Raw genomic sequence first — 25367 nt, 5'->3', positions numbered from 1 at the left:
AAAGTGACAGAGGAAACAGCTGAGTTATCTTTCCCAGGCCTCGTGTTGCCTCCACTACACACACGTTGTGAGCCAAAGGAAATGCTGCTTGCCATCTATCTGCATGACACCGTGCCGAGGTGTTAAGGAGAAAGAGACACATGGTCCCGGTCCCTGAGGCTGTGAAAAGGACAGTGAGACCACCAGCTCAGACACAGATGTGTTAGACTTCCAGCGAACCTTATCCTTACAGTAAAACAGGAATACTTAGAAGAAAAATCAACATACATCCCAGTTTTGTATTATTTGAAAGGTCAAGTGCTCACTCATCTCTCAGACCCAATATTCAGGTGATCCTGGGTAAATGACTTTACCTCCCAATCAAATGAGGTAATATTTGTAAGGCAGCTAGGTGGCACCATGGATAGAACTCTGGGCCTGGAGTCAGGAAGACCCGAGTTCGAATCTAGCCTCAGACACTCACTAGCTGTGTGACCTTGGGCAAGTCATTCACCCTTGTTTGCCTCAGTTTTATTATCTGTAAAATGAGCTCGAGAAGGAAATGGCAAACCCCTCCAGTATCTTTACCAAGAAAACCCCCAATGGGGTCATGAAAAATCAGACACAACTGAAATGGCTGAACAATACTTGTAATGCACTTAGCTCAATGCCTGACATGTAGTACGTGCTATAGAAATACTTATTCTCATCCCTTTGCCTAATCCTAGGTTTCCTCATGTGTAAATTGAAAGGATCCAGAGAGCCAATTTCCACCTGCAGTAGAAAGGATGCCAAGGCTGGAGTTCTTATCTGCACTCTGCCTGTTACAGCCTAGGCGACCTTGGGAAAACTTTGCTCAGGCCTCAGTTGACTTGCCTGGATTTCACGGACTCTGAGTATCCTTCCAAGTCTAAATCTATGACTCTGTGATAAGATGATGCCCTGAAGTCCCTTCCAGCACTAATATTCTTGGAGTTGATGATGAGAATTTTTTTATCTGGACCTGTGATCACAGTGATGTAGGGACTCCTGGAGAGGAAACACTCTTTGCCAATGCTAACAGGCCCTGGGTCTATAACTCCAAGTCCACTGAGAGGGTCAATGACTAGTCCAGGTTCACACAGTCTGCAGATGTCAGAGGGGACGCATGAACCCAAAGCTTCCTGACTCTGAAGCCAGCCCTGTAGGCTTTATTCCTATGTCAGGTATATGAACAACAGCATGCAGACAGCATTCTGGACACACCAGATTAGACCTCCTTGAAAACTCTCTTCTGTCATTTACCTTCAGTTACACAAACACCAAAAAGCTTCTGCTGGACTCTGACTGGCTGAATGGAATGAGCTCAACTGCTAGAAACTCAGTGAGAACTGAAATCTAACATCTCTGATAAGTCTTTGGGATGCAGCTCTGAAGGACTTTAACATTAATAGGTCAGTTAGGAGTCTACAAAGACAGTGGGCAGGGGTGTGAATTAATTACGTTGAAATGATCTCTTTAAAAAATGAGCAGTGAGAAAGAAGGATGTACTGGGAGAAGGGGGAAGGGAGAGTTGGAATAAGAAATTTTTTTCACATAAAAGAAGCATGCAAGGAAGAACTTTGATGGGGGACGTTGAGGAGGTGGGGTGGTAGGCAATGCTTGAACCTCACTCTCATCAGAATTGGTTCAAAGAGGGAAGAATTTATATACATACTCAGTTGGGTACTGAAATCTCTCTTACCCAATAGGGAAATAGGAAAGGAAGGGGATAAGAGATATGGGGGAGGTGATGATAAAAGGGAGGGCAGAGTAAGGGAAGCAGTGATCCGAAGAAAAGCAAACTTTTGAGAAAGTACAGGAGATAGAGAGAGAGAGAGAGAGAGAGAGAGAGAGAGAGAGAGAGAGAGAGAGAGAGAGAGAGAGAGAGAGAGAGAGAGAGAGAGAGAGAAATAGGACAGAGAGAATTACACAGTTAGTAATCATAACTATAAATGTGAATGGGATGAACTCATAAAACAGAAGTAGCAGTGGAATGTATTAGAAACCAGAATCTAACAATATGTTGTTTACAAGAAAGACACACACAGAGTTAAAGGGCTGGAGCACACTCCAGTGTGCTTCAGATGAAGACAAAAAGGCAGGGGTGGCAATCATGATCTCAGACAAAGCTAGAGAAAAAAACAGACCTACTTAAATGAGATAACCAAGGAAACTATATTTTGCTAATCAGTACCATAGACAGTGAAGTAATATCAAAAGTGTTAAGGGAAAATTTCTCTGATAAAGGCCTAATTGCTCAAATATATAGGGAAATGAGTCAAATTTAAAACAATTAGAGCCATTCCCCAAGTGATAAATGGTCAAAGGACATATACAAGTGGTTTTCAGAAGAAGAAATCAAAGCTATTGCATAGAAATCTAAAAATGATCTAAATCACTATTGATTAGAGAAATGCAAATTAAAACAAAAAAGGTGCCCTTTTACACATATCAGAAATGACAAGTGCTGGAGGGGAGGAAGGAAAATAGGTATACTAATAAACTGTTGATGGAGTTGCGAACTGGTTCAGTCATTGTAGAGAACAATTCGAACCATGCCCAAGGGCTAGAAAACTGTGCATACCCTTTCACCCAGCAATACCACTACTAGGTTCTGTACCCCAAACAGATCAAAGAAAAAGAAACATCTAAATGTATAAAAAATATTTACAGTAGCTCTTTTTGTGCTGGCAAAGAACTGGAAGTTGACGGGATGCCCATCAATTGGGGAATGGCTGAACAAGCTGTGGCATGTGATTGTGATGGAACATGATTATGCTATAAGAAATGACAAGGGGAGAGGTTTCAGAAAAAAAACCAAACATGGCAACACTTCTACGAACTGGTGCAAAGTAAAGTGAGAAGAACTGGGAGATCATCGTACGCAGTGATAGTAGTGTTGTAATGATGATCAACTCTGAAAGACTTGGCTACTCTGATCAATACAATGATCCAAAACAATTCCAAAGGACTCATGATGAAAAAATGCTATCTGCCTCCAGAGAGAGAACTGAGGAACTCTGAGCGAAACAGAACTTTAATTTTCTTGCTTTGTTTATTTTTCTTGCTTTTTCTGATGATGTAGCTAATATGGAAATATGCTTTCCAAGATGTCACATATAAAACTGATATCACTTTGCTCACCTTCTCAGTAGGTGGGGAGAGGTAGGAGGGAGAGAATTTAGAATCCAAAATTTAGAAATGATGATAATAAATTTATAATTTTTTAAAAAGAAAATGTTTTCTGCATTCACCTCCTCCACTCCCTTCTCATCTCATTCACTTTGCGATCTGGTTTTTCACCTTGTCACTTAACTGAAACTGCCCTCTCCTGTCTTTTCAGCCTCACTGGGCATTACTACTGATGCCCTCCCTGGCCTTTGGACAATCCTGACACACGGACCTTCTCTCTGTACCTCATGCACAGCACTCTGTTTCCTATCTCCAAGGACTGGCTATCCCCATGCCCACAATGCATCCCTGCCACACCTCCACTTGATAGAGCCTGTCTTTTCCTTCAGAATGCAGATCAATCACTGCCTTCTAAATAAGACCTTTCCTGATCCCCGTCTGTTAGTACTCTTCCAAGTTACCTTGTATTGAACAATTTTGCATGTATTTTCTTTGCCTGTCATTACATCTCTTGATCCTCACAATAGCACTATGACGTAGCCACTGTTAATAGACCCATTTTACAGAAGAAGAATCTGAGACACAGAGAGGTGTAGAGATTGCCAAGCTCATTTCCTTAAACACATCTACCTTACTGTTTTTAACCAAAGCTGAAAGAGTTCCTATGTGCAAGTCATTTGGAAGCAGGCTCAAGTTCAAAGTAATTGGGGCTTTAACCTATCAGTAAAAGAAAACCATCTGTTTTATTCTAGGGAGGGCCACATTGCCAGGTCAATTGTGTTTATGCTATGGGCCCTTCTCACAGTAAGGTCAGTGCAGGTTCTGGAAGCGACACCTGTTTGTCTCCATTGCCCTCAGTCCATAAGAGGCCTATGAACCCTTGGTAAAAGTAACCTCAGCCCCAAAGGCCTATTTTTCTTTCTATTCTGTGGCACACTTAGAGTAGCCTTCCCAATGTTGTATTAATCATAGTGAGCTGTAGGAAGGGAATTCCAATCCAAAAAACTGGCATGGGAGGTTGGCTCTGTTTCCAAGAGAGCTCCTTGACCAAACACGACTGCTTTTGCCACCAGCTTACTGTGACATAATAGTATCTTTACTTTGGTTTTGAAATAGTCATTACAGTAATGGGAATGGAAAAAAAATCTGTTGGCACTTTTTAGGACATTTACTTTTGCCATGGAAATAAAGGCGTTATCCCTTTCCTCATTTTGATTCCACGACATTCTCCACCTCCTGCCCCCAGTAACTGTCTTCAAGAACCCCAGATGCTTCCTTTGGCTTCCTGGCTCCAACAGCCCTTTAGCTGTTGAACTGAGTCTCCCAACCCCAGCAGCAAGACCATGATGTTGTCGCCCTCTTGGCCAGAGAGGGTGGTTAATGCCCAGCAGCTCAAACTCTCTTATGCTTGCTCAGGATCTCTTAAACTTCAACAGCTTTTCTGTGCACGAAGGATAGACTTCCTATCTGTCCTGACCTCCAGGACAGATGATGGTGACAGGTGACAGAAGATGGGAATAGCTCAAATGGAAACAATGCCTTTTTTCCCCTGTTGGCGTTTGGAAACAGGGCTTCCCCAGGGTGTGCGTGACCAATGCCAGCATCGAGTTCTTCTCTGGTAGGCAGAAGAACTGCTCTACCTGGGCCTGTGATATGGGCTGCTCTCTCCTTTAGGAGAGAAGGCAAAGGGGACTGAGTGAGGCCTTTTTACTCCCCAAATTATAAGGAAGGGTGAAGTGTTTTTCTTTTTCTTTTTTTTTTTGTTTTTCACTAGGCAATGAGGTTAAATGACTTGCCAAGGGTCACACAGCTAGTAAGTATCAAGTGTCTGAGGGTGGACTTGAACTCAGGTCCTCCTGATTCCAGGGCTGGTGCTCTATCCACTGTGCCACCTAGCTGTCCCCCTATCCCCTCTCTTTTCCCAGGCAGAGAAAAGGTTTATTAAAACACCAGTGGAGGTGGGTAAGATTTTAAGAATCCGAGCTACTTAATGACTCCTGTATCGACAAACAGGCCAGACTCTTAAGGAATTTGAGCCCGGTGAAGTGTTCTTTATGGAAATCAGCAGAAAGCCTTCAAAATTAAAAGAAAAAAGGGTCTGAGGAGGCAGAGGCACTGAGAGAAGAGTGGGACCCAACAGAGAAAGGACCTAAAGAACACCAGATAATCTGGTTCTTATAGAGGGGCGAAATAGTCCCTGTAGATCGGGGTTCCTAATTTTTTTTGTGCATCTTGGCAGTCTGGTGATGTCTAGGGACTCCTTCTGAGAATTATGTTTACAAATGTGTAAAATAAAATGCACTGGATCTATTGATTTAACTTCCCATCTATCTATCCATCCATCCATCTCTCTCTCTCTCTCTCTCTCTCTCTCTCTCTCTCTCTCTCTCTCTCTCTCTCTCTCTCTCTCTCTCTCTCTCTCTCTCTCTCTCTCTCTCTCTCTCTCTCTCTCTCTCTCTCTCTCTCTCTCTCTCTCTCTCTCTCTCTCTCTCTCTCCCTCTCTCTCTCCCCCCCTCCCTCTCTCCCTCCCCCCCTCCTATCTATCTACATCCCTTTGCCCCCACTACTGCTCTAGGGAAGGGGGATCTACTCTCACTTGAAAGAATGATAACGTGGGTCCACATTTGGTCAGGAGAGATATCGTCTGGGAAAGGTCAGAGAAAGAAGTGGCAAGCAGTGGCAAGTGGTAACTCCCAGCTGAAGGAGATGGTTCAGTGACTAGCCTGCAAGAGTCATCATTAGTGGTTAGATGCCAGCGTGGAAGGAGGTCCCCAGTGGAATGCTCCAAGGATTTGCACTTGCTAACATTTCTGTCAATAACTTGAACAAAGGCATAGATCAGAGGCATATGAAATTTAAGGATGACATAAAGCTGAGCAGGATGGTTAGTGAGGTTCAATAAAGTGAGGATCTAAAATGATCCTGACAGAGTAGAAAGTTGGGTTGAAGATGAAATTTAATTGGAATAAATATAAAAGTCTTACACTTGAGTTAAGAAAACTGACTTCACAAATACAATAAGGGGGAGTTCGCGGGAAAGTTCTGCGCTGTACTTACTGGCTCTGGAGTCAAAATATCTGGGTACAAATCCTGCCCCTACCTGTTAGACCTTAGGAAAATTATGTAATCTCCTTGTAGGTAATTTCTCTAGCTATTAATGAAGGGGGCTGGACTAACTGGACTCTAATGTTCCTTCCCAGCCTAGATCTCTGATCTTAGAATTCTTCAATCTCTGAACCTATAGCCCTTCATTAGGCAGAAGTTTATCAGAAGATGATCTAGAGGTTTAAGTGGGCTGAGAATTCTGTATAAATCCAGCATATTGTGGCAGACCCACAGTCTTATGAGAAGCATGGTGTCCAGGACCAGGGAGTGGTTAGTCTCGCCATACTCCTCTGTGACGACACCATATCTAAAGTACCATGTGCCATTTTGGGCTCTATGTTTTAGGAAGAATACTCATCAGTTGGAGAATGTCCAGAGGAAGACAACAAAGAGCAGGAAAGGCCTGCCAGATGATGGTGGGTTGAAGGAACCATGGATGTTTATCGCAGAAGGCTTAAGGGGTATGGGGGATGACGACCATCTTTAAGTATTCTGAGGGCTGTCTTGGAGAAAAAGACTTGGACTGGCTCTATGAGGGCTCAGATGGCAGAACTAAGAGAATGAGCAGAAGATGGAAGGAGGCAGATTTAAGGCTGGTCGCCAACTACTTCTCTCCCTTAGATTACAAATAACTGAGTTACAGAAAGTCAGATGCAAAGATTAGGGACAACTAGGTGGTGTAGTAGATAGAGCGTCTGGCCTGGAGTCAGGAAGATTCATCTTCCTGAGTTCAAATCTGGCCTCATATACTTACTAGCTGTGTGACCTGGGGCAAGTCACTTAACCTTGGTTGTCTCAGTTTCCTCATCTGTAAAATGAGTTAGAGAGGGAAATAGCAAAAAAAATGGTGCTATCTTTGCCAAGAAAACCTTAAATGGGGTCATGGAGAACTGGGCACAACGAAAATGACTAAAGAACAACAAAAGCAAAGACTGAAAGATTAAGCCCTTGTTGGGAGGGGCAAGACACAAATGATACAAATGCCCAGCTTTCAAAACAATTCCATAGTGACGTCGATTGTGAAGCCACCATATCTATGAAATGTTAACCAACACTTGCAAAACATGAGTTCTGTCTCTATGACACGCCAAAGTCACTCAGTGTCTCTGTTTCAATTTCAGGCAATAACTGGCCAGGCTGCTATCTGGCCTGGCCTTGGTGCGTGTTCTATTTAGGGCAGGTTTGTTCACAAATCATCCATTCTAAGTGTCTACAAGATAAGCAGGCCAGTTCTGCCACTGTATTGTCAAAACTGCTCTGTCAAAGGGTAAGAGGGGTTGCTTCTTGACTTACCAATTCCCTGTGCTTCCAATGTCCACCTTCACCCCTGAATATTAATTTAAAAATATATGTGTTGGCCAGAAAGGAAGCTCTGATCCCTGCTGATCTCATTCTCAACCAACTTTTTCAGACTCGGCTAATTCAAATCTATTTGTCTTGCTTTTTTTCTTCCATACTCATTGCTATGTTATTAGCATTACTAGTTTTGTAAATAAAAAAGTTTTGTGCCTGAAAAGTAAATTTTAAGGACCAGGTTGCCTTAAACCTATCCTGTTAAAGTGTGTTTTTATAATTGACTCTTGGAACCTTTCCTAAAAATTCTTTCACTAATGATCTACATGTACTTCAGAAAAGGCAAGGTAATTTTGGCGACCCCCAACCCCTTTCAAAAAAAGTCCCAGGAGCAAAGTATTAGCCCTTGGAACAGTGCTGGCTACCTCTGTGCCCTCCCCTGCTCCCCTCCCTTTTAAGGGGCCAAGGATGAGGAAACCACTCGAGGAAATCTGGCCCTGCCTCCCTCCAGTCCCGTCCATGCAAATGCATGGCTAGTTGCTGTTTCTCCTTTTTTTTTTTTTTTGTGGAACAGATTTAGGATTTCATTAGTCTGGGGACCTCCTGGTGAGGAAACTCCCTCTATCACTGCAGATGGACCTCTACCCTGCAAAGTAATCTTAGTGAGGAACTCAGAGATCCAGTGACTTGCCCAGGGTCCCACAGACAATGTGTCAGAGGTGGGTCCTGAAGCCAGTGCTTACTGACCCAGAAGTCGGCTCTCTATCCAGTACACCATAGCTGTCTCTCCTTACTTCTCCTATTGTTAAGTATTTGTCCCACATATTCTCTGGCATCATCAAGGCACAATCACACTTTTGTGTTAGCATGAAAGGCTCAGTGAAACCTTTGTAAACCTATTAAGATGTGTATCTTAAATACATAATGAATGGCTCAGCATCTAGGTCAGGGATTCTTAACTTTTTATGACTGTCATGGACCCATGGCAGTCAGTCTGGATCTACTAAAGGACCTACGTATCCTTTCTCCCAATCGTGTTTTTTTTTCTTTCTTTTTTTTTTTCCCCAATAGCGTTTTTAAATAATGGGAGGAAATGCTGAAATTTCAGTTAGAGTTTAAAGAAAATAAAGATGCATTTTTTACCATCCAAGTTCATGGACCCCCTGAAATCTATCCAAGGACTACAGGTTAAGAACCCCTGGTCAAGGTGAAAGGCCTTATCATCAGTACTTTTAAGAGCATCAGCTTATGGAGCTATCATGCAGTTATCCTAAACTACTTGTATTTAAAACTGTGTTTTCATTTGTTCTTCTCATCTTTATATTTATGGTATCTATTTACATAGGACCTTGCTGTCTGTCCTGTTAAAACGTGAGCTCCCTGAAAGCCGGCACTGTCCTATTCCTTGCACTTGTATTTCCACTGCCTGTTGATTGGCTCACTGTGAAGCTGGGGCCCAGTATGGCTTCCAAATCTGTTTCTTAAGGGCCCACAGCACCAAGAGCCCCTGCCTTGGAGGACGAGATCTGTCCTGAGATAGTTAATGCAGAAACCCTCCAGCTACGATAAGAGGAACGTTCTGAAGGAAATGAAGAAGAAAACCTGAGAGGTCATCCCCACCCCAGTGGAAGCCCCTGGCCTTCCACCCAGCCCTTCACTGGTCAGCAGGTACTCGAAGGCAAACTCCCCCCAACACTTCTAATTGGTTCTGAATATAAAAGAAATGAACTCACCTCCAATAAACTAGCACAGCAATTAGAAGAACGAGGCACACAAAGGTCAGCGCGGACACCACAATCAGGGGGATGAGCCAGTCCATCCTCCCAGGGGAAGCTCGTGTCACCATGCTGGACGTGTTCTTGTCTGCAGCAAACAGAAATCGGTCCAGTTAGAAACCAGGGGGCGAGATGGAGGAGAGAGAATGGGGGAGGGGGGCAGAGAAGGAGAGACAGACAGATGGAGAGAGACAGAGACAGACAGACAGATGGGAGAGACAGACAGACAGATGGAGAGAGAGAGAGAGACAGACAGGTGGAGAGAGAGAAAGAGAGAGAGAGAGAGAGAGAGAGAGAGAGAGAGAGAGAGAGAGAGAGAGAGAGAGAGAGAGAGAGAGAGAATAGGAGGAAGATACAGTGAGAAAGAGAGAGGGAGAAAGAAGAGTAGATAGGAAGAGAGAAAAAAGAGAGAGGGAGAATGAGAGGGAGAGAGAAAAGGGAAGGAGAGAAAGGGAGGCAAAAGAAAGAGAACAGAAAGGGAGAGAAAAGAGAGAAAGAGGAGAAAGAAAGGGAGAATGAAGGGGAGAGGGAGAGAAAGAAGAGAGGGAGGATGAAAAAGATAGGAGAGAAAAAAAGGAGAGAGGGACGGAGAATGAAGGAGAGAGGGAAAGAAAGAGGGAGGACAGAAAAGGTGGAAAAAAGGAAGAAGAAAGGGAGAATGAAGTGGAGAGGGAGATAAAGAAAAGGAGAGAAAATAAAGGGAAAGTGGAGAGAAAGAAGAAAAAAGAGGGAGAGAGGGACAGAAAAAACCAAACCGGAGGGAACAAGAAAGAGGGAGTGATGCAGAGAGAACAGAGAAGGGGTTAGCGCAGCGCCAGGCACCGAGTTCTGCTCCACTTTTGTGAGGGGAGGGACCGAAGCGTCCCAATCCACACGCCCAGTGTACGCCGTGCTGCCTGTCCTGGCGAGCCCAGGGATCGCACAAAGTGCAGCTGTCACCATTTCCTCCTTAGTCAGAACCAAAACACTGCTTCTTACATAAGCTGTGCTCTGTAAGCGTCACCCCCACGGACTGAAGGCCAGACAGACCAAACACCCTTTTTGCAAAAGAGATTTGTAGACGTCGACCCTGATGCCAAGCTTTGGTACCAGGGTGATCATTCAAAACATTTTATTTAACTCTGCATAAGTGTGTGTAGGTAAAATTCTTCAGGCACCTGTCTCTAGCTTGTTTGTACATAACGTTTGTGTGTTTTCCCCTCACTATATACATTTATGGGCCCCTCAAGGGCAGGCACTGTCTTTTGCCCTTCTCTATATTCCCAGCACTTGGCACTTAGCAGGTGCTTAATACGAGCTTACGATTCCCTGAGAAAACGATGTGAGGTCTTAGATCCCCGAAGCATAAGCTGTAGTCTGTACCTGAGGCAGGAGAACAAGGCATAATCTCCCTCACTGAAAAGCGTTGCTAGGGAAGGCTTAGTTCCATCATCTAGGTTTTTAATAGACGCAAACCAAGGACTCGTTCTGAGCCGATGTGGCTCTTGCCCTATATATCTTTGCCACATGATCTGGTTAGCCCATGTCTACAAAACAGAGGCACTGGGAGTCCACAGCTGTCAGTGTCCCAGCTCCTTGCTACGTTACATCATGTCGGTTCTGCACTTTCAGGGGGGCCGAATGTAATGGGGTGTGTGGAGGCGGCGGGGGGAGCACAGAATCAAAGGGTAACTGTGCCTGGAGGTGAGAAGCTGTTTTGTCTTTGTTTTTGTTGAGAGCAGGGCTGCAGACTGATGCACACTCAGTGAGGATTCTGTCTGCTTTCCCAAAACTAGGCCAGCATTCAGCTAGGGGAGGTAGGGCCCGTTAGGAGGCTGGCTGGAACAGGGACTAATCAGCTGGAGACGGCCAGGCCAGTAAATATGAGTTGAGCCAGGAATGGACGATTGTCAGCCTAGGGCTGACAGCTGATCCCATCGGGGATGGCTATCTGGAAGAGCTCCCATTTTACAGGGCAGGCTACATGACTTGTCCCAGTGCACACCAGTACATAGGTTCAAAGGCCAATGCCTTCAGATATTACCTAGTCACACCCACTCATTGAACAGATGAGGAAACAGGGCCAGAAAGTTTAAGTGATTTGTCTAAATTGGTAAGTTTCAGAAGGAGGATTTGAATTCAGGTTCTCTGACTCCAAAGCCAATGATCGAATTTCCACTGTCTACTGTGATATTTACACTGTGAAAACTTGTACTTAGATGTGTATGTGTGTTGTCCTTCCGCATCAGAATGAAAGTTCCTTTTGAGCAGTGATTATTTCATTCATGCTGATGTTTGGTCATTTCACTCGTATCAGGCTCTTTGTAGCCCTGCTTGTGGTTTTCTTTACAAAGATACCGGAGTGATTTGCCATTTCTTTCTCCAGCTTATTTGACAGATGAGGAAACTGAGGCAAACCAGGGTTAAGCGTTAAGTTAACCCAGGGTCAATGAGTTAGGAAGCATCTGAGGCCAGAGTTGAACTCATGAAGATGATCTTCCTGATTCCAAAACCAATGCTCTATCCACTGCAACACCTAGCTGACCCCCAGTTTCGTTCAACATAGATAATAAATAATACTTATTTGACTTTCCTTCTTGATACTAGCTCAAGTTGCAAAATGCTATCACAACATTCTATTTCTTCCCTCCTGCAGCTCACATGAGAAAAGTGGGTTTGAAATTGTCCCCATTTTCTGGATGAGAAAACTGAGGCAAAGGGTTTATATAAGGTCACACGACCAGTTAGTAGCAGATATTTAGGATTAGAAGGTCCACATTTAACTGCCCCCAAAGCTCAATGATCCAAGCCCATTGCCAAGCCCTAAGGAAACAGAAGAGGAGCAATGACAGAGGCCAGCCCTGTCTTCTCTCCCTTTGGGTTTCCTGGCCAGGCCACCCTTCTTGGAGCCCAACAAGTCATGACTGGGTCTGGGATGTGTTGGGGGGGAGGGGTAAACCAGGAAACTCTTTATGGCTCATCTTGTAAAAGAGAATAGAGGCCCAATAAAAAATCCAACTATGACTCATGGGTCCAACTTACATGCACTCAGTGCCTTGGTCAGGGTGGCCTCTTCTGCAACGTCAGATTTGAGTCACATACTTTATGGCTTGGGATTGGGAAAAGGTATGGAAACTGAGGCCTCAGCCCCACTCTAAGCTCTGAAAGAGGGCCGGACTGTTCTAAGATCTCACAACCACTCCCTCAAGCATTCCTTGGGACCAGGCGATGCCTTCTGCTGGAGGACCACAAGGGCCAGAATAATCTCACCTGGACTTGAGTTATTCTCCAGAAGGCCTTCCAGGGCCAGGTCCCACAGATGCTCCACTGTGGAGAGGAAGGAAGGCCGGGCAGCTAGAGGAACTGGTACTGTTTCAGGGGACTATCTCTGTTTTCAAAGTGGCACACTTGTAATATGGTCTACATTATAGCGTGAACAGAACAGTCTGTTTCTATATAACAGTCTATATTTGTCAAGAGAATGTGCCAAGTCCCAACAACAGCTTACCTCACCTAACCAGAAGTAAGATAGGATCTAGGTGAACATGATGATAGGACAGCTAAAAATTGGGAAATGACTTAGAAATTTAAAAAAAAATAAGGGAGAGCCCCCTGAGCAGCCCAGTCCATATATTAGAGCTTCACTCATACAGTCCTTTCACCCTCACTCAGAGCCTGTTTTACTCACATTTTACACACAACTTTAACAGGTTTAATGACCTGATTTTTTTTCTTCTCCCAATCACAGCAGATAAGCAACAGAAAATAAGAAAGGGAGAAAGGGGCGGGCATAGTGAGTGACAGGAATGAAGAGTGATAGCAAAAGAGACAGAAAAATAAGGGAGATTTAGACTAAAACAGCAAAGCCTGAGGTCTGGAGACAGGGTAGACAGGATAGGGACAGACAGGCCCCTAGAGGCCCTGCCTTGGAGGCCATCATGAAACTTATAACATAGATATGTAGAGCTTATATCAGACTTCACGCTATCTTGGGGACGGGAGAAAGAGAAAGTAGGAAGGGGGAAGGAGGAGGGGTAGGACATTTAGAACTCAAAATCTCATGGAAGTGAATGCTGAAAACAAATAAATAAATAAATTTATTATACTCTTGTATAAATAAATTTAAGATGTAATAAATGTAATGAAATAAATATAAGTAAAATAATTGTAATAAAAAATTTTAATAAAAGAAATGACAACCCAGACATTATGAAGTGAATTACAAAAAAAATACTAAAAAAAAAGATTTACAACATAGGATACTCATTAATGTGAACACAGCCTAACTATGTCCTTTATTTTAATAAAGAAGGGAAATAGGTGTGTTTTAAAATTACATCTATCCAAATGAGTTGTAAAAAGGTATATGAAAGCAAAAATCTTCAGCTACTCCTGTGATTAGAAAGCCAAAGGCTTTCTGATTTATAACTGAAAGGGACCTACTTCAGAGGCCATGGAGTCTGATCCCCTCATTTTACAGAAAAAGGAACTGAGGCCTAGAAAAGTTAAATGACTTGCCCAGCATCACACAACCAGTGAGTATCTTGGGCAGAATTTGAACTCATGACTTTCTGTTTCCAAGTCCATTACTCTACCCAGTGTGTAACCTAGCTGACACTGCAAAGTCCACACTTGCTATATGCGAGATAATCTAGTAGGGGCCACAGGAAATATAAGAAGTGAATCAGTTCTTGTCTTCAAGTAACTTCCACAAACAAGTGTTCACATGAGTTAGAAAGTAATCTGTATATAAGAGATGTACAAAGTTTTGGGACAACTGAGGCAGGAAAGTTCACTTCTGGCTTGACTAGGGAGAAAGATTAACAGATGGGCTTCTTGGAGAAGGTGGCATTTGACCATGAACACTGGAGACCTGGCAAAGCTTATTTCAAGTGCAGACATGAATACTTTATTATATTGTTTCCAGCACAAAGAGAGCATTTGGGAAAATGTTTGGGAAGGTTTGGGAAAAATAACTCATGGGAGCACACTCTGCTCACATTCATTTCCATGCATTCAGTCAAAAGTATATTTGATGGGATGGAAAAAAGTCAGGCAGTGGCCTCTCTTATTTGTGTGATGTTTACAGGGTCACAGACTTGTTGTTTATCCTTCAAAGAGGACTAAGGACATCATGGGTGATGTCTTGACTTGCCCACGAACTGGACTTCAGTGAGGCAGAGTTGCACAAAGTCACAGCTTCACTCTTTTCCAGAGTCACTGAAGTCCATTGGCAGGACAAAAGTCAGCACTGGAGATGGACCGGGAAGCCTTGGCAGCTTCAACGTCTGACCAAGCTCTAAGCGCTCCTCATCGCAGGCCTCAACCGTCTTCATGGCCATTGGTACAAACTGTTCTCATCTGCTCATTCCACCAGGGGAAGTCTTCACATGCTTGGGGTAGACATCCCCCTAACTCATGATGGACTTGAGACTTGTCAGCTGCCCTCAACCTAGTTTAACCCATCCATCTGCTGAGACAGTTTGATCAGGGTGTGGCTGCTTTTTGGAGCCACAGATGTAAGTTGGGTGAAGGTTGGACATGAAAGGTTGATAAGCAGCCCTGAAAAGGGCTTGGCAAGCCTTCACACCAGAGGTGCTAGTCCTCCCTGGACATTCCATACATCCCACACTTGGAGGTCCCTGAAGCTAATTCCTTTATTTCACAAATGAGGGTAGCTGAGGCCCAGAAAATTTGAATGAGTTGCCCGAGGACATAGGCAGTGAACGAGGTTCCCAAGACAGATTTTCTGACTCCCAAACCTTGCTTTCACAGGAATGATTGCTTATAGGGGAAGTCAAGTCATCTGGTGAACACACAGAGCCCTGAGCATGGGTGCTCTGATCCTGACGCCATCTTTATTCCCTATCACCTCTCATCATCAGGCTGATTAACTGTATGTTCCCTATGGACAAGAACTTTTCCTTGTTTTGCCTTTGTATCCCCAATGCCTTGAACACACTGTATGCCTAATTAAAGTTTATTGAATTAAATTATTTGAGTGAACGAGTGCTGTTGGTTTCTGACACATAGCAGCATTGGAAGTGGGGTGACGAGAGGGAAGCTGGACTCATGATTTTCTTGCTGTAGGCAATCCCAATGTGGAAAACCTTCTACAGCTGCAGATCAACAACTTGTCTGTAACTTAAGAATCTTAACGAGCTGCCTGGGAGGCTAAGGTCACATAGCTAATATGCATCAAATGTCAAACCCAGGACTTGAACCTTGAATTTCCTGACTCAAAGGCTGTTCCTACTATGCAACATACTGTTTCCTAACAGGGGGCATAGTGAACATCGTGTCTTTTTCTTCTAACAGGACACCTTTAAAATTCCTGATATTTATACCAAGCTTTTAGGCTTGTAATATCTTACTTAATCCTCATAGCAGCTCAGCCAGTCAAGTCTTGGTCTAGACAAGCCTTCTTCACCTGGATAAGACTTCTCTCTACATTGGCCCCTATGGGTGGCCATTCAGCATGTCTAAAGACCTTGACATCTACTGTGTGATCTTTAAGGTTCCTTCTAGCTCTGAATCCTACGAACCAGTGACCACGAGTCTCTCTTGGTGCAGTGAGCTGAACTGCGGAGTTAACAAATCTACATTATTGTGGATGCTAAAAACAAAAAGCCAAATTCTGAATAGTCAGTAAAACACCAAATCGCTCTGAGTTGGACTTTTTTTGTGATTCCCCCAACCCCCTTCCTCAACTTGCACAAACACATACGCATACACACCACACACACACAAACACACATATACATGCACACCTATATATGTATGCATGTATATATGTATGTATATATGTTCAAACTCCCCCAAAGTCCTCGAAGTTTTCCGTGCAGCTTTCAATGGAATGCAGAAAGGACTTCCCGTACCACCTGTCAACTGTGATGTTCAAGTACAGCTCTAGTTATTGGATTCAAAGGCTCAGTGGCCAACTCAATTGCCTTCCAGAGAATCCAGGTTGCTTTCAACAAAGGCTGCGTAGCCAATTCACTCCTCTGGTCTTTTCCAAATCAGAATCTCAGAACCACAGAACTGCAGACTCACAAAGGTCCTGAACAGCCAGCTAGTGTGACTTGAACGTCATGAAGGTCTTCATATTAAGAACAACATAGGCCAAATCTGCTGATCTAGCTTCTGCTCACTGGGATCTCTATTCTCTCCAGGCTGTTCTGACCAGAGATGGACTAGCCCCCTTATCTATTAGATCAGGGCAGTGTCCCAACCCAATGGATAACTAGCTCACAGGGCATCTAAAGAATATTCAGAATTAAAGTGGAAAACATGGCTTGGGGAACGCCAGCCCACATGCCCAGGTATACAACTGCCTGGCTCTCAGGGTTTGGTGTCTAACAGCTTCCTTAAGCAGGTGCTCATTAGGACTCCACAGTCATTTGAGAAATTTAAACAATTAATTGAAAATCAAGTAACTTCTTTGTGCCACAGATTGTGTGTGTGGGGGAGGTGTCTATGGAGTCTATGCTTTCCTTATCCTGATGGATGCTGACTTCTGCCATTTTGGTTCTGGGTCTATACCTTGTTGATCAGTTCAAACAATGCGGAAGAAAGTAGGGATATACCCCCAAACACTCATCCTGCAGATAGGATTTGCTGATTGAGAACACTGTGAATGCAGATTCAGATTCTGTTGGATGCAGGACATGGGCAACCCAGTGGATGATGGAGGACAGATGTCACACTTGTCTTCTGTCCTTTTAGGGTCAGGGCATAGCTTCATGGAAGCAGAGCTATACAGGGCGGCGCACTGGACTTGGAAGGCTGGCTTGACGGTTGCCTATGTGTTTCCTTGCACATAATATTCTACTTCCTGTCTTTGGGTCTTTCCTGGCTGTCCCTTCCATCCCCAGAACGCCCTCCCCCTCCTCACCTTTGCCTCTTGGCTTCCCTAGATTCTTTTATGACTCAGCTCAAATCCCATCTTCTGTAGGAGGCCTTACATGGCAGCCATTCCACAGAGATGAATGTCTACACGCTCTGTCTACATCATGCATGTATCTTGTTGTTTGCATGCCATCTCCCCCATTGGATTATGAGCTTCTTGAGGGCAGGGACTGCACTTTTGTCTTTCTTTATATCCCCAGTGCCTAGCACAGAGCCTGGCAGAGTACAAATGCTTAATAAATATATACTGGCTCACTGACTCTGTAACACTGGACCCCTACTTATGGGCGCAGCTGTTTGTAAATGGCCTCTGCTATTAGACTGTGAGCACCTTGGGGGCAGAGTCTGTGCTCTCGCCTTCCCCTGTATCTTCAGTGCTTAACACAGTGCCAGGCACACAGTCAGTCCTTAATAAATGCTTGCCGACTCACTAGTTTCCTCATCTGTAAAATAGGGATGATAATAATAAACTCTGCCTCATAGAGATGCTGTATCAAATGAGATAGGATGTAGAAAATACTTTGTGAACCTTAAAATGTTATATTAATGTTAGTCATTATCTTTAGAACTAGATAGAACCTTCTAGGTAGGACAACCCCCCACCCCCATTTTACAGATAAAGAAACTGAGGCACAGGAAAGTTAGCAACTTGTCTAAAGTCAGGCAGGCAAGTGAGCAGCAGTGCTGGGATTCAAAGCCAGACCTGCTGGGGGCCTTGAGTACAGCTCTCCTCATGGCACTGTGCTTACATTCACCAAATGGCCTATTTCCTGTTTATTTTTTCCTCTCAGTTTTCTCTTAAAGAGAACTTTCAGTTCAGTTCGATAAGTAAGCATTTGTGTTCCAGGCACCATCCTAAGTCCTGGGGTGGGGGCAATGGGCACACAGACAAAAATGAAGCTGAGCACCAAGAGAGAGAATCAGAGAGGGGGGAGAGAATCTGAGAGAAGGGGGGGAGAGAGAATCTAAGAGAGAGAGAGAGAGAGAGAGAGAGAGAGAGAGAGAGAGAGAGAGCGCGAGCAAATCAGAGAGAGAAAGAGAGAGGGAGAAGAGAATCAGAGAGAGAGAGTGAGGAAAGAATCAGAGAGACAGAGAGGAGAGAATGAGAGAGTGAGAGAGTCAGAGGGAAAGGGAGAGAGAGAGAGGGAGACAGAAAGAGGGATAGGGAGGGAGAGGGGGGAGGGGGAGAGAGAGAGTGAGAGAATTGGGGGGGACAGAATCTGAGAGGGAGGGGGGAGAGAGAATCTGAGAGAGATTGAGGAGAAAATCAGAGAGAGAAAGAGAGGAGGAAAGAATCATAGACAGAGAGAGTGAGGAAAGAATCAGAGAGAGTCTCAGGAGAGAATCAGAGAGAGAGAGAGAGAGAATCGGGGGGGAGGAGAGAATCAGAGAGAAGAGAGAATCAGAGAGAGAGAGAGGAGAAAAGAAAAACAGTTTTCAGTGGCATATGTCATCACTGAATTAATTCTGTTTGCCTTTTACTGGCTTGGATTTCATCCCAGTAGGAAGCAAATAAAAAATGATTACAATGTGGTGTGGATGCTTCAGGCAGGCATCCTCCATCAGATGGACCCCAACCCTCTCTACAAAACTGCTCACCCCAGGGTAAGGCAGCCTCATCCTTTCGACAAGAAGATAACTGTATTTTCAATTACAAAAGTAAGGCTGTGTATCTGAAAGGTCAGAAGCTGGTGAATGGAAGAGAGTAAGAGTTGGGTCCCTCAAGAGGGTGGGAGAAGGACAAGTGGAAGGGAGGCATTTCCTATGCCCATAAATCTGCTGCCTTGGCAGACTGTCCACTAGCTCAATCGTAGGCAACATAAATGTGTTTATTCTCCCTAAGTAATGCCACTCATCACCATAAACTGTAGACGTCCATATAATAAAGGCAGCAGCTTTTATCAGGGCATAAAACTTTCCCTCTCCCCCCCTCCTCAGCCCCGACATTTCATAAACCACTGGCGCAGAGAAGCGATGGTTTGTCATTTATAAATGCAGATGGATGCTCCCAATTCAGGACGGTGGTTCTGTCCCACCATTATGGATCCTGGGCTGCCTCACAGCATCCCATTTGTTTCCATTTAGATCCATGCGCTTTGAATAAGAACACACTTAGCATTCAACCCCATCTCACTTCCTCTTACTCCAAGAGGAGTCCATGATCTTGATTTCAGTTACAGGTGTGGGAAATGGAACAGCTTTTTACAAAGTCCCATCTTAATTCCAAGCCCCATAAATAGTACCCTTCCCGATTTGGTAAATCAATACTCAGTCTACTTTATTACAGCAGCATTTGGAGATTTCAGGTGGTGAAACCTGAGAACTGTTCCTCCTTCCCTTCTGTTCTGCTGCCTCCTGCCAGGTGTACTTTCCTCTCTCAGCATGGACTTAGAGCATTCCACCGTTCTCTCTCACCTTCTCTTCCTTCCCCAGCACCCTGCAAGAAACTCTATCGGCCTCTTCAGGAGTTTAGGTTCTCATCAAGTGTAAAGTTTACCTAAAAGGATCACCTTGATCACCTAATTGTGATCCAGCACCGCCAGGGTATGGGCTGGGCTACTTCCTGGGACAACACCTTAGACAGCTGCATTAACTCTGGGGCTATTACCTTTCCAGAACCAAGGACTCCCTAATTAACACTTGAGACCCTGAAAGACTGCAAAGCTCAGAAGAAATGAATCCAGGGAGAGTTCCAAAGAAAGGCAGTCCTGATAAGGTTACCCAGACAATACAGCTCACCTAACTCCCCTTAATCCCATTTTATATGTAGCAAATTCACAGGGTCACACTGTGCCTGAAAGATGAATTCACAGACCACTCCCTTGTTGGGGCAGGTGTGATTAGGCCTTCTCCCCTTCTGTAGCTACACTAAAGGAATACCTTACTCCCATTCAGACACCTTTTTCCCTCAAACCTCCAGAATGAGAGGTGGGGCTGTAAACTCTTGATTTATAGCTTCCCCCTGGAAAAAGCACAAGGATTGTTTCATTTTTGTCTCTCTCCACCTCCCCAGGACTTAGGATGGTGTCTGGAACATAAATGTCTCCCTAGCCAACTGAACTGAACTGAATCAATGAAGATGGGGTTTTAAGCCTCACCTGAAAATCTTATTATGAAATCTCAGAGGGAGTGAAAATGAGTTTTTTCTATTGACTACATCTTTAAAATGGCAGGGAAGAGTTTATAAGATTGGACTGAATGCCTTTTTTTTCTCCTCCTCAGAGTAGAATAATGCTTAAGCAACTGAATATTAAGTGGGAAGCCCTTAATATGTATTTGCTTTTAGTACAAATAAGTAAATAAGACATAAACATGGTAGAGATTATAGAGATTACGAATCACGGCGCCATATTTGTTTAAAGTGATTCACCTCCAGCATATTTTAAGGGCCATTTGAAAATAATCACAGGGAGAAAGAAGGACTGAGAGGCAAGAGAAACTCAGGGAACAAGAATTGTAGGCATCTTAATCATTCCCTTGCTTTCTCACCATTCTTCACTCCTTTTACCATCCACATTCACAACCATCCTCATTTTAGCCAATTTTATAACTCTTTTTTATTGGTTATAACTTCAGGGGCCTTTTTTAAAGAGAGGTCATTTTCTACTTTTTGGAAGTGACTAAATGGAAAATAAATCCTCATATCAAGGTGTTTAAAAGAGTCAAGTAAAGAAGCAATTATTAAACGCCTACTGTGTGCCAGGTACTCTGAGGATACAAAGAAAGGCAAAACACAGGCATGCTACCACAGAACTTGGTTTAATAGGTGGGAAAACATGCAAGTGACTTGTTACAAACAAATAAACAGCATAATTTAGTGCTAATCACCAAAGAGAGGCACTAGCATTAAGAGGGAATGAGAAAGGGAAGGATGGGGTATTAGCTGGAACCAGAAAGACGCCAGGAGATATGCCATTCATATCGTTGGCCTGTCCAATACAGTAGAATCTGAAAGCCTCTTCACTTTGGGGAAGACAGAGAGCCAGTGTGGTACATGGGAAAGAACATCTGTGAGCATAGGATCTGAATTCAAATCCTGCCTCTGCTCTCATTGCCTTGTGACCTTAGGCAAGTCACCTCACTCCCACTTGAGTTTTCCTCTCCAGAAAACGAGGGAGGTTGGAGAAATATGAGGAGGTCGGATTAGGTGGCCCCAGAGATCCCTTCTAACACTAGAGCTGTGACCCAATGATTCCACACCAGGAGGAGGCTTGGAGTACAGTCCAGCCACAGACTGTGTGTGCTTCCCATGTATACAGCTAAACGGGGGCAATGAACACCAGTAGCCTCCCATGAAACAAAGAAAAATGGAAAATGGCTCCTAGTCCATTTAGCTTAGGGCAGCTAGGTGGACAAAGTGCCAGGCCTGGAGTCAGGAAGACCTGAGTTCAAATCTGGCCTCAGACACTTACTAGCTGTGTGACCCTGAGCAAGTCATGCAACTTTGTCTCAGTTTCCTCATCTGTAAAATGAGCTGGAAAAGGAAATGATGAACTGCTCCAGTATCTTTGCCAAGAAAACCCCAAACAGGGTCACAAAGAGTCAGACACAGCTCAAATGATAGACCAATAGCTCTTTGGCTTACGTAGCGGGGATGGCAGAAAAAGCTAAGACACAGGTGAGAATTATACAGGAAAGGTAGGCAAGGATGGGTTGTGGGTTGCAACCTCAGGCTGTAAGTCCTAGCAGGAACACCCGCAATGCTAAGATCACAGGCCTACTGGAGTTACTATACCACAACTGATGAACCAAGATAATGTCAAAACCCTGTATCCATGTAGCATAAATACATGTTTTATTGCTCCTTATATGACCTCATAGCGGTGCCTTCAAGGTAAGCAGGATAGGCCATTGCTGAAACCTGCAGGGTGATTTGGTATTCTATACACTTGGGGTCCAGCACCGCCCAGGGAATGGGCTGGCTACTTCCTGGGACAGCACCTTAGACAGCTGCATTAACTCTGGGGCCAAGGACTCCCTAATTAACACCTGAGCCCTTGAAAGACCGCAAAGCTCAGGAGAAACGAATCCAGGGAGAGTTCCAAAGAAAGGCAGTCCTTACAAGGTTACCCAGACAATGCAGCTCACCTAACTCCCCTTAATTTCATTTCATATGTAGCAAATTCAGAGTCACTGGATACACACTGAGCCTGGAAGATGAATTCACAGACCACAGCCACTCTACAGGGTTTGGCTAAAGAAAGGAATTTGAAGAAGGAGTTGAAAGCTTTCAGACGAGTGCCTCTGCTTTCTCTCTTCAGCTTGGCTTTTCTGTTTTTCAGAAGGATTGTACAGATGAGAATGGTCACCCAAGCTGCACGCAATCACCAAACATTAATTAAGAGCCTACTATATGCTGGGCACTGTGGATACAAACACAACATCATGACAATCCCTCCTTTGAAGGGGCTTGCATTCTTCTGTACTGAAATGGGCATAAGATTACAGTCCTAGGAGAAGTTAATAAGAAGAGGACCGAAGAGAGGCTTTTCTCATTCCTGCTGCCATCAGGTCCTGCTTTCAGCTCCTCTGGACCCTCAGAGAGCCTGCCCAGTTAGGCACTGCCATACAAGGGGGCCCAGTCTCCTTAATGGAAAGAATGGCCACACAGGCAGCGCATTTCCTTAACTGCAATCTGTTCTGTTGGTCTGAGATGGTATCCCGAGCGCTCTGATCACTCCCCATGTCTCCTGATCTAAGGGCCATCTGCCATGTTTATCAGCAAAGAGAGGGCACTGGAGCCCACGCCATACAAGTGCTGCTGAAGAAACGAGAAAGTAAATACTGAAAAGAAGCCTGAAGGGGCAGGATAATGACCTTATTTTTAGTTTCTGAAGCCCAGTCATGAGAAAGAGGAAGCAGACTTGTTCAGCTTGGTCTCAAACACTTTCAAGGACCTATGGGTGAGAAGGCACTGAGTTGCAAAGAAAGGAATTTAAGCTTCATGTTGGGGAAAAACACATTTCCTCGCAATAGGAGTTCCCCCAAAGTGGAATGGGCTGCGTTGGGAGAGTGTGGATATCTTTATGCACCACCCAGATGACCACTTGTCAGGCACACTAGAGAGGGCATTCATTTCTGAGTACGGGCCAGACGGTCATTAGGGTCCCTGAGATTTGGTGATACTTCATTTCTAAAAAGGCATCTTGAAGTAACGGACAGAACATCAGATTTGTCATCAGAAAGACCTGAATTCAAATCCTGCTTCTGACAGTGACTTGTTGCGTGACCTTGAGCACATTGCTAAGCTTCTTTGAGGCTTAGTCTTTTCATCTGTGAAAAGGGGATGATAATACCTCCTCCTCACAGGATGGTCGTGAAAGACAAGTGAGATAATATGTCAAGCTTGTAAACTTTAAGTAGAACACATGAAGTAAGGGATCATTTTCCACTAAACAGAATGAGTAGACCTTATATTAGGGTATTACAGCTCCCCCAAGTCTAGTATGAATGTCCTCTTCAGGACTTGGATTATCTAGAAAGTTCTTCAGTTATATAAAAAGATCCCTCTTCTTACGCCTTTTCCCTTGCTAGAAAGGTAACATTTTCCCCATGACTGTACCAACTAGTCAACTGAACCAAATGATTTTACAACACAGATTTAGAGGCAGAGCTGGGTCAGGGATTGAGGTCAAAGGCTGAATGTTTAAGAGACACCACCTTTGTACCCAGGGTTTGCAGAAACTAACCAATTTATTCAGGGACACTTACAATGACTCATTACTCTTCCAATTCTGCCTTTGGTCTTTAAACGTTAAATGTCCCTTCCCTTAGTCAATCCTGGACATAATGTTTTGCCCATTTCCTTACTACTGGTGTAGAACTGAAGAATGCTTGAGGGCCTTTAAAAAAATTAGACCATTACCAGCTTTAAAGAGGAAAGTAACTCAAAGCATGAAAATTTATTCTAAGTTATAACTTCACATACGAGGTCTCAGCTTTTGATGAATTTTAATGTTTACAAGTGTAAAAGCAAATAAATATTTACCAGTTGCTTCTCTCTCTCTCTCTCTCTTTCTCTCCCTCTCTTTCTCTCTCCCTTTTTTTTTTTGCACTCTTATAACTCCATGACAGCTTTGATGCAAAAAATTGTTACCAAACATCTCGGCGTTTGGCAAAATCAAAGATTTTTTATTAAAAGACAACAAATCACAACAATAACAATCCTCGTGCTCACATGGGGAAAAAATGGCTCCATTAAATGAGATAGATAAATGGCAGAGACGGGGGAGGAAGAGAATAATTATCTGGTTAATTGGGCAGTGGAGATCCAACCCTGACAGTGCCCAGTCCTGGCTTCTGCCAAGTGGCCCCCCGCTATTGGGGCACGGACCGTGCAGAATCATAAGAGCTGGAATTGCATCTTGGGCAAATAATGGGGTCTGTCAGTGACAAACACTTCTCATGGTTGTATGTTTGTAGAGCAGTATTTTGAGGTCCAAAATAGTTCAATATCAAGCAGATTTTATCAAGAGACCACCATGGACTGAGGTATTACCAAATGACTAAAAGACACACTTGAAAAGGGTAATATTTAAAGGGCCACATTTTTTGATCACATAAAATGGGAGACAAATAATTACTGTAACAGCCCACACTTACATGGCCCTTTCGGGTTTGTGCAACATTTTATAGAGCTTATCTCATTCCATTTCAAAGATCCCACTGAGTGAGGGCCCATCAGCTGGGGAATGTGTAAATAAATTGTGGCCTATGGTGCTAAGGAATAAGTTGTCTTTTCAGTTGTGTCTGACTCTTTGTGACCCCATTTGGGGTCTTCTCCAAAAAGATGATAGTTTGCCATTTCCTTCTCCAGCTCATTTTACAGATGAGGAAACTAAGGCAAAGAAGGTTAAGTGACTTGCCCAGGATCACATAGCCGGTAAATGTCTGAGGCCAGACCTGATCTCAGGGAGATGAGCCTTCCCGACTCCAGGCCCAGCACTCTATGCACCATGGCACCACCTAGCGGCCTAGTAATGAGACATAAGAAATGGCAAATAGTTTAGAGAAGCATGTGAAGCATAGTTCAAGTAAGGAGAGCAGAATCAGTGGAACCACGCACACAATCAATGACGATCATAACAAAGGAAGACATCGACGGAAGGCAGCTAAAGGCAGCTGCATAATGAGCCATCTTGACTCTAGAGGATGGAAGAGGAAACCCACTAGGGG

General features: G+C 44.0%; 1 protein-coding gene across 1 annotated transcript in view; it reads right to left on the bottom strand.

The window, feature by feature from the left end:
- Positions 1–25367, bottom strand: part of PTPRG (protein tyrosine phosphatase receptor type G) — a 785024-nt gene that overhangs the window by 97776 nt on the left and 661881 nt on the right. The window contains 2 exon segments of the mRNA XM_020976382.2: positions 9264–9393; positions 24058–24060. Coding sequence (XP_020832041.1) covers positions 9264–9393; positions 24058–24060 — 133 coding nt within the window.

This window comes from Phascolarctos cinereus, unplaced genomic scaffold, assembly GCF_003287225.1.
Source record: "Phascolarctos cinereus isolate Bilbo 61053 unplaced genomic scaffold, phaCin_HiC Scaffold_4;HRSCAF=312, whole genome shotgun sequence".
Taxonomy (NCBI): Eukaryota; Metazoa; Chordata; class Mammalia; order Diprotodontia; family Phascolarctidae; genus Phascolarctos; species Phascolarctos cinereus.
The sequence above is the reverse complement of the archived record's forward strand: the minus strand, read 5'-3'. Positions and strand labels throughout refer to the sequence as shown.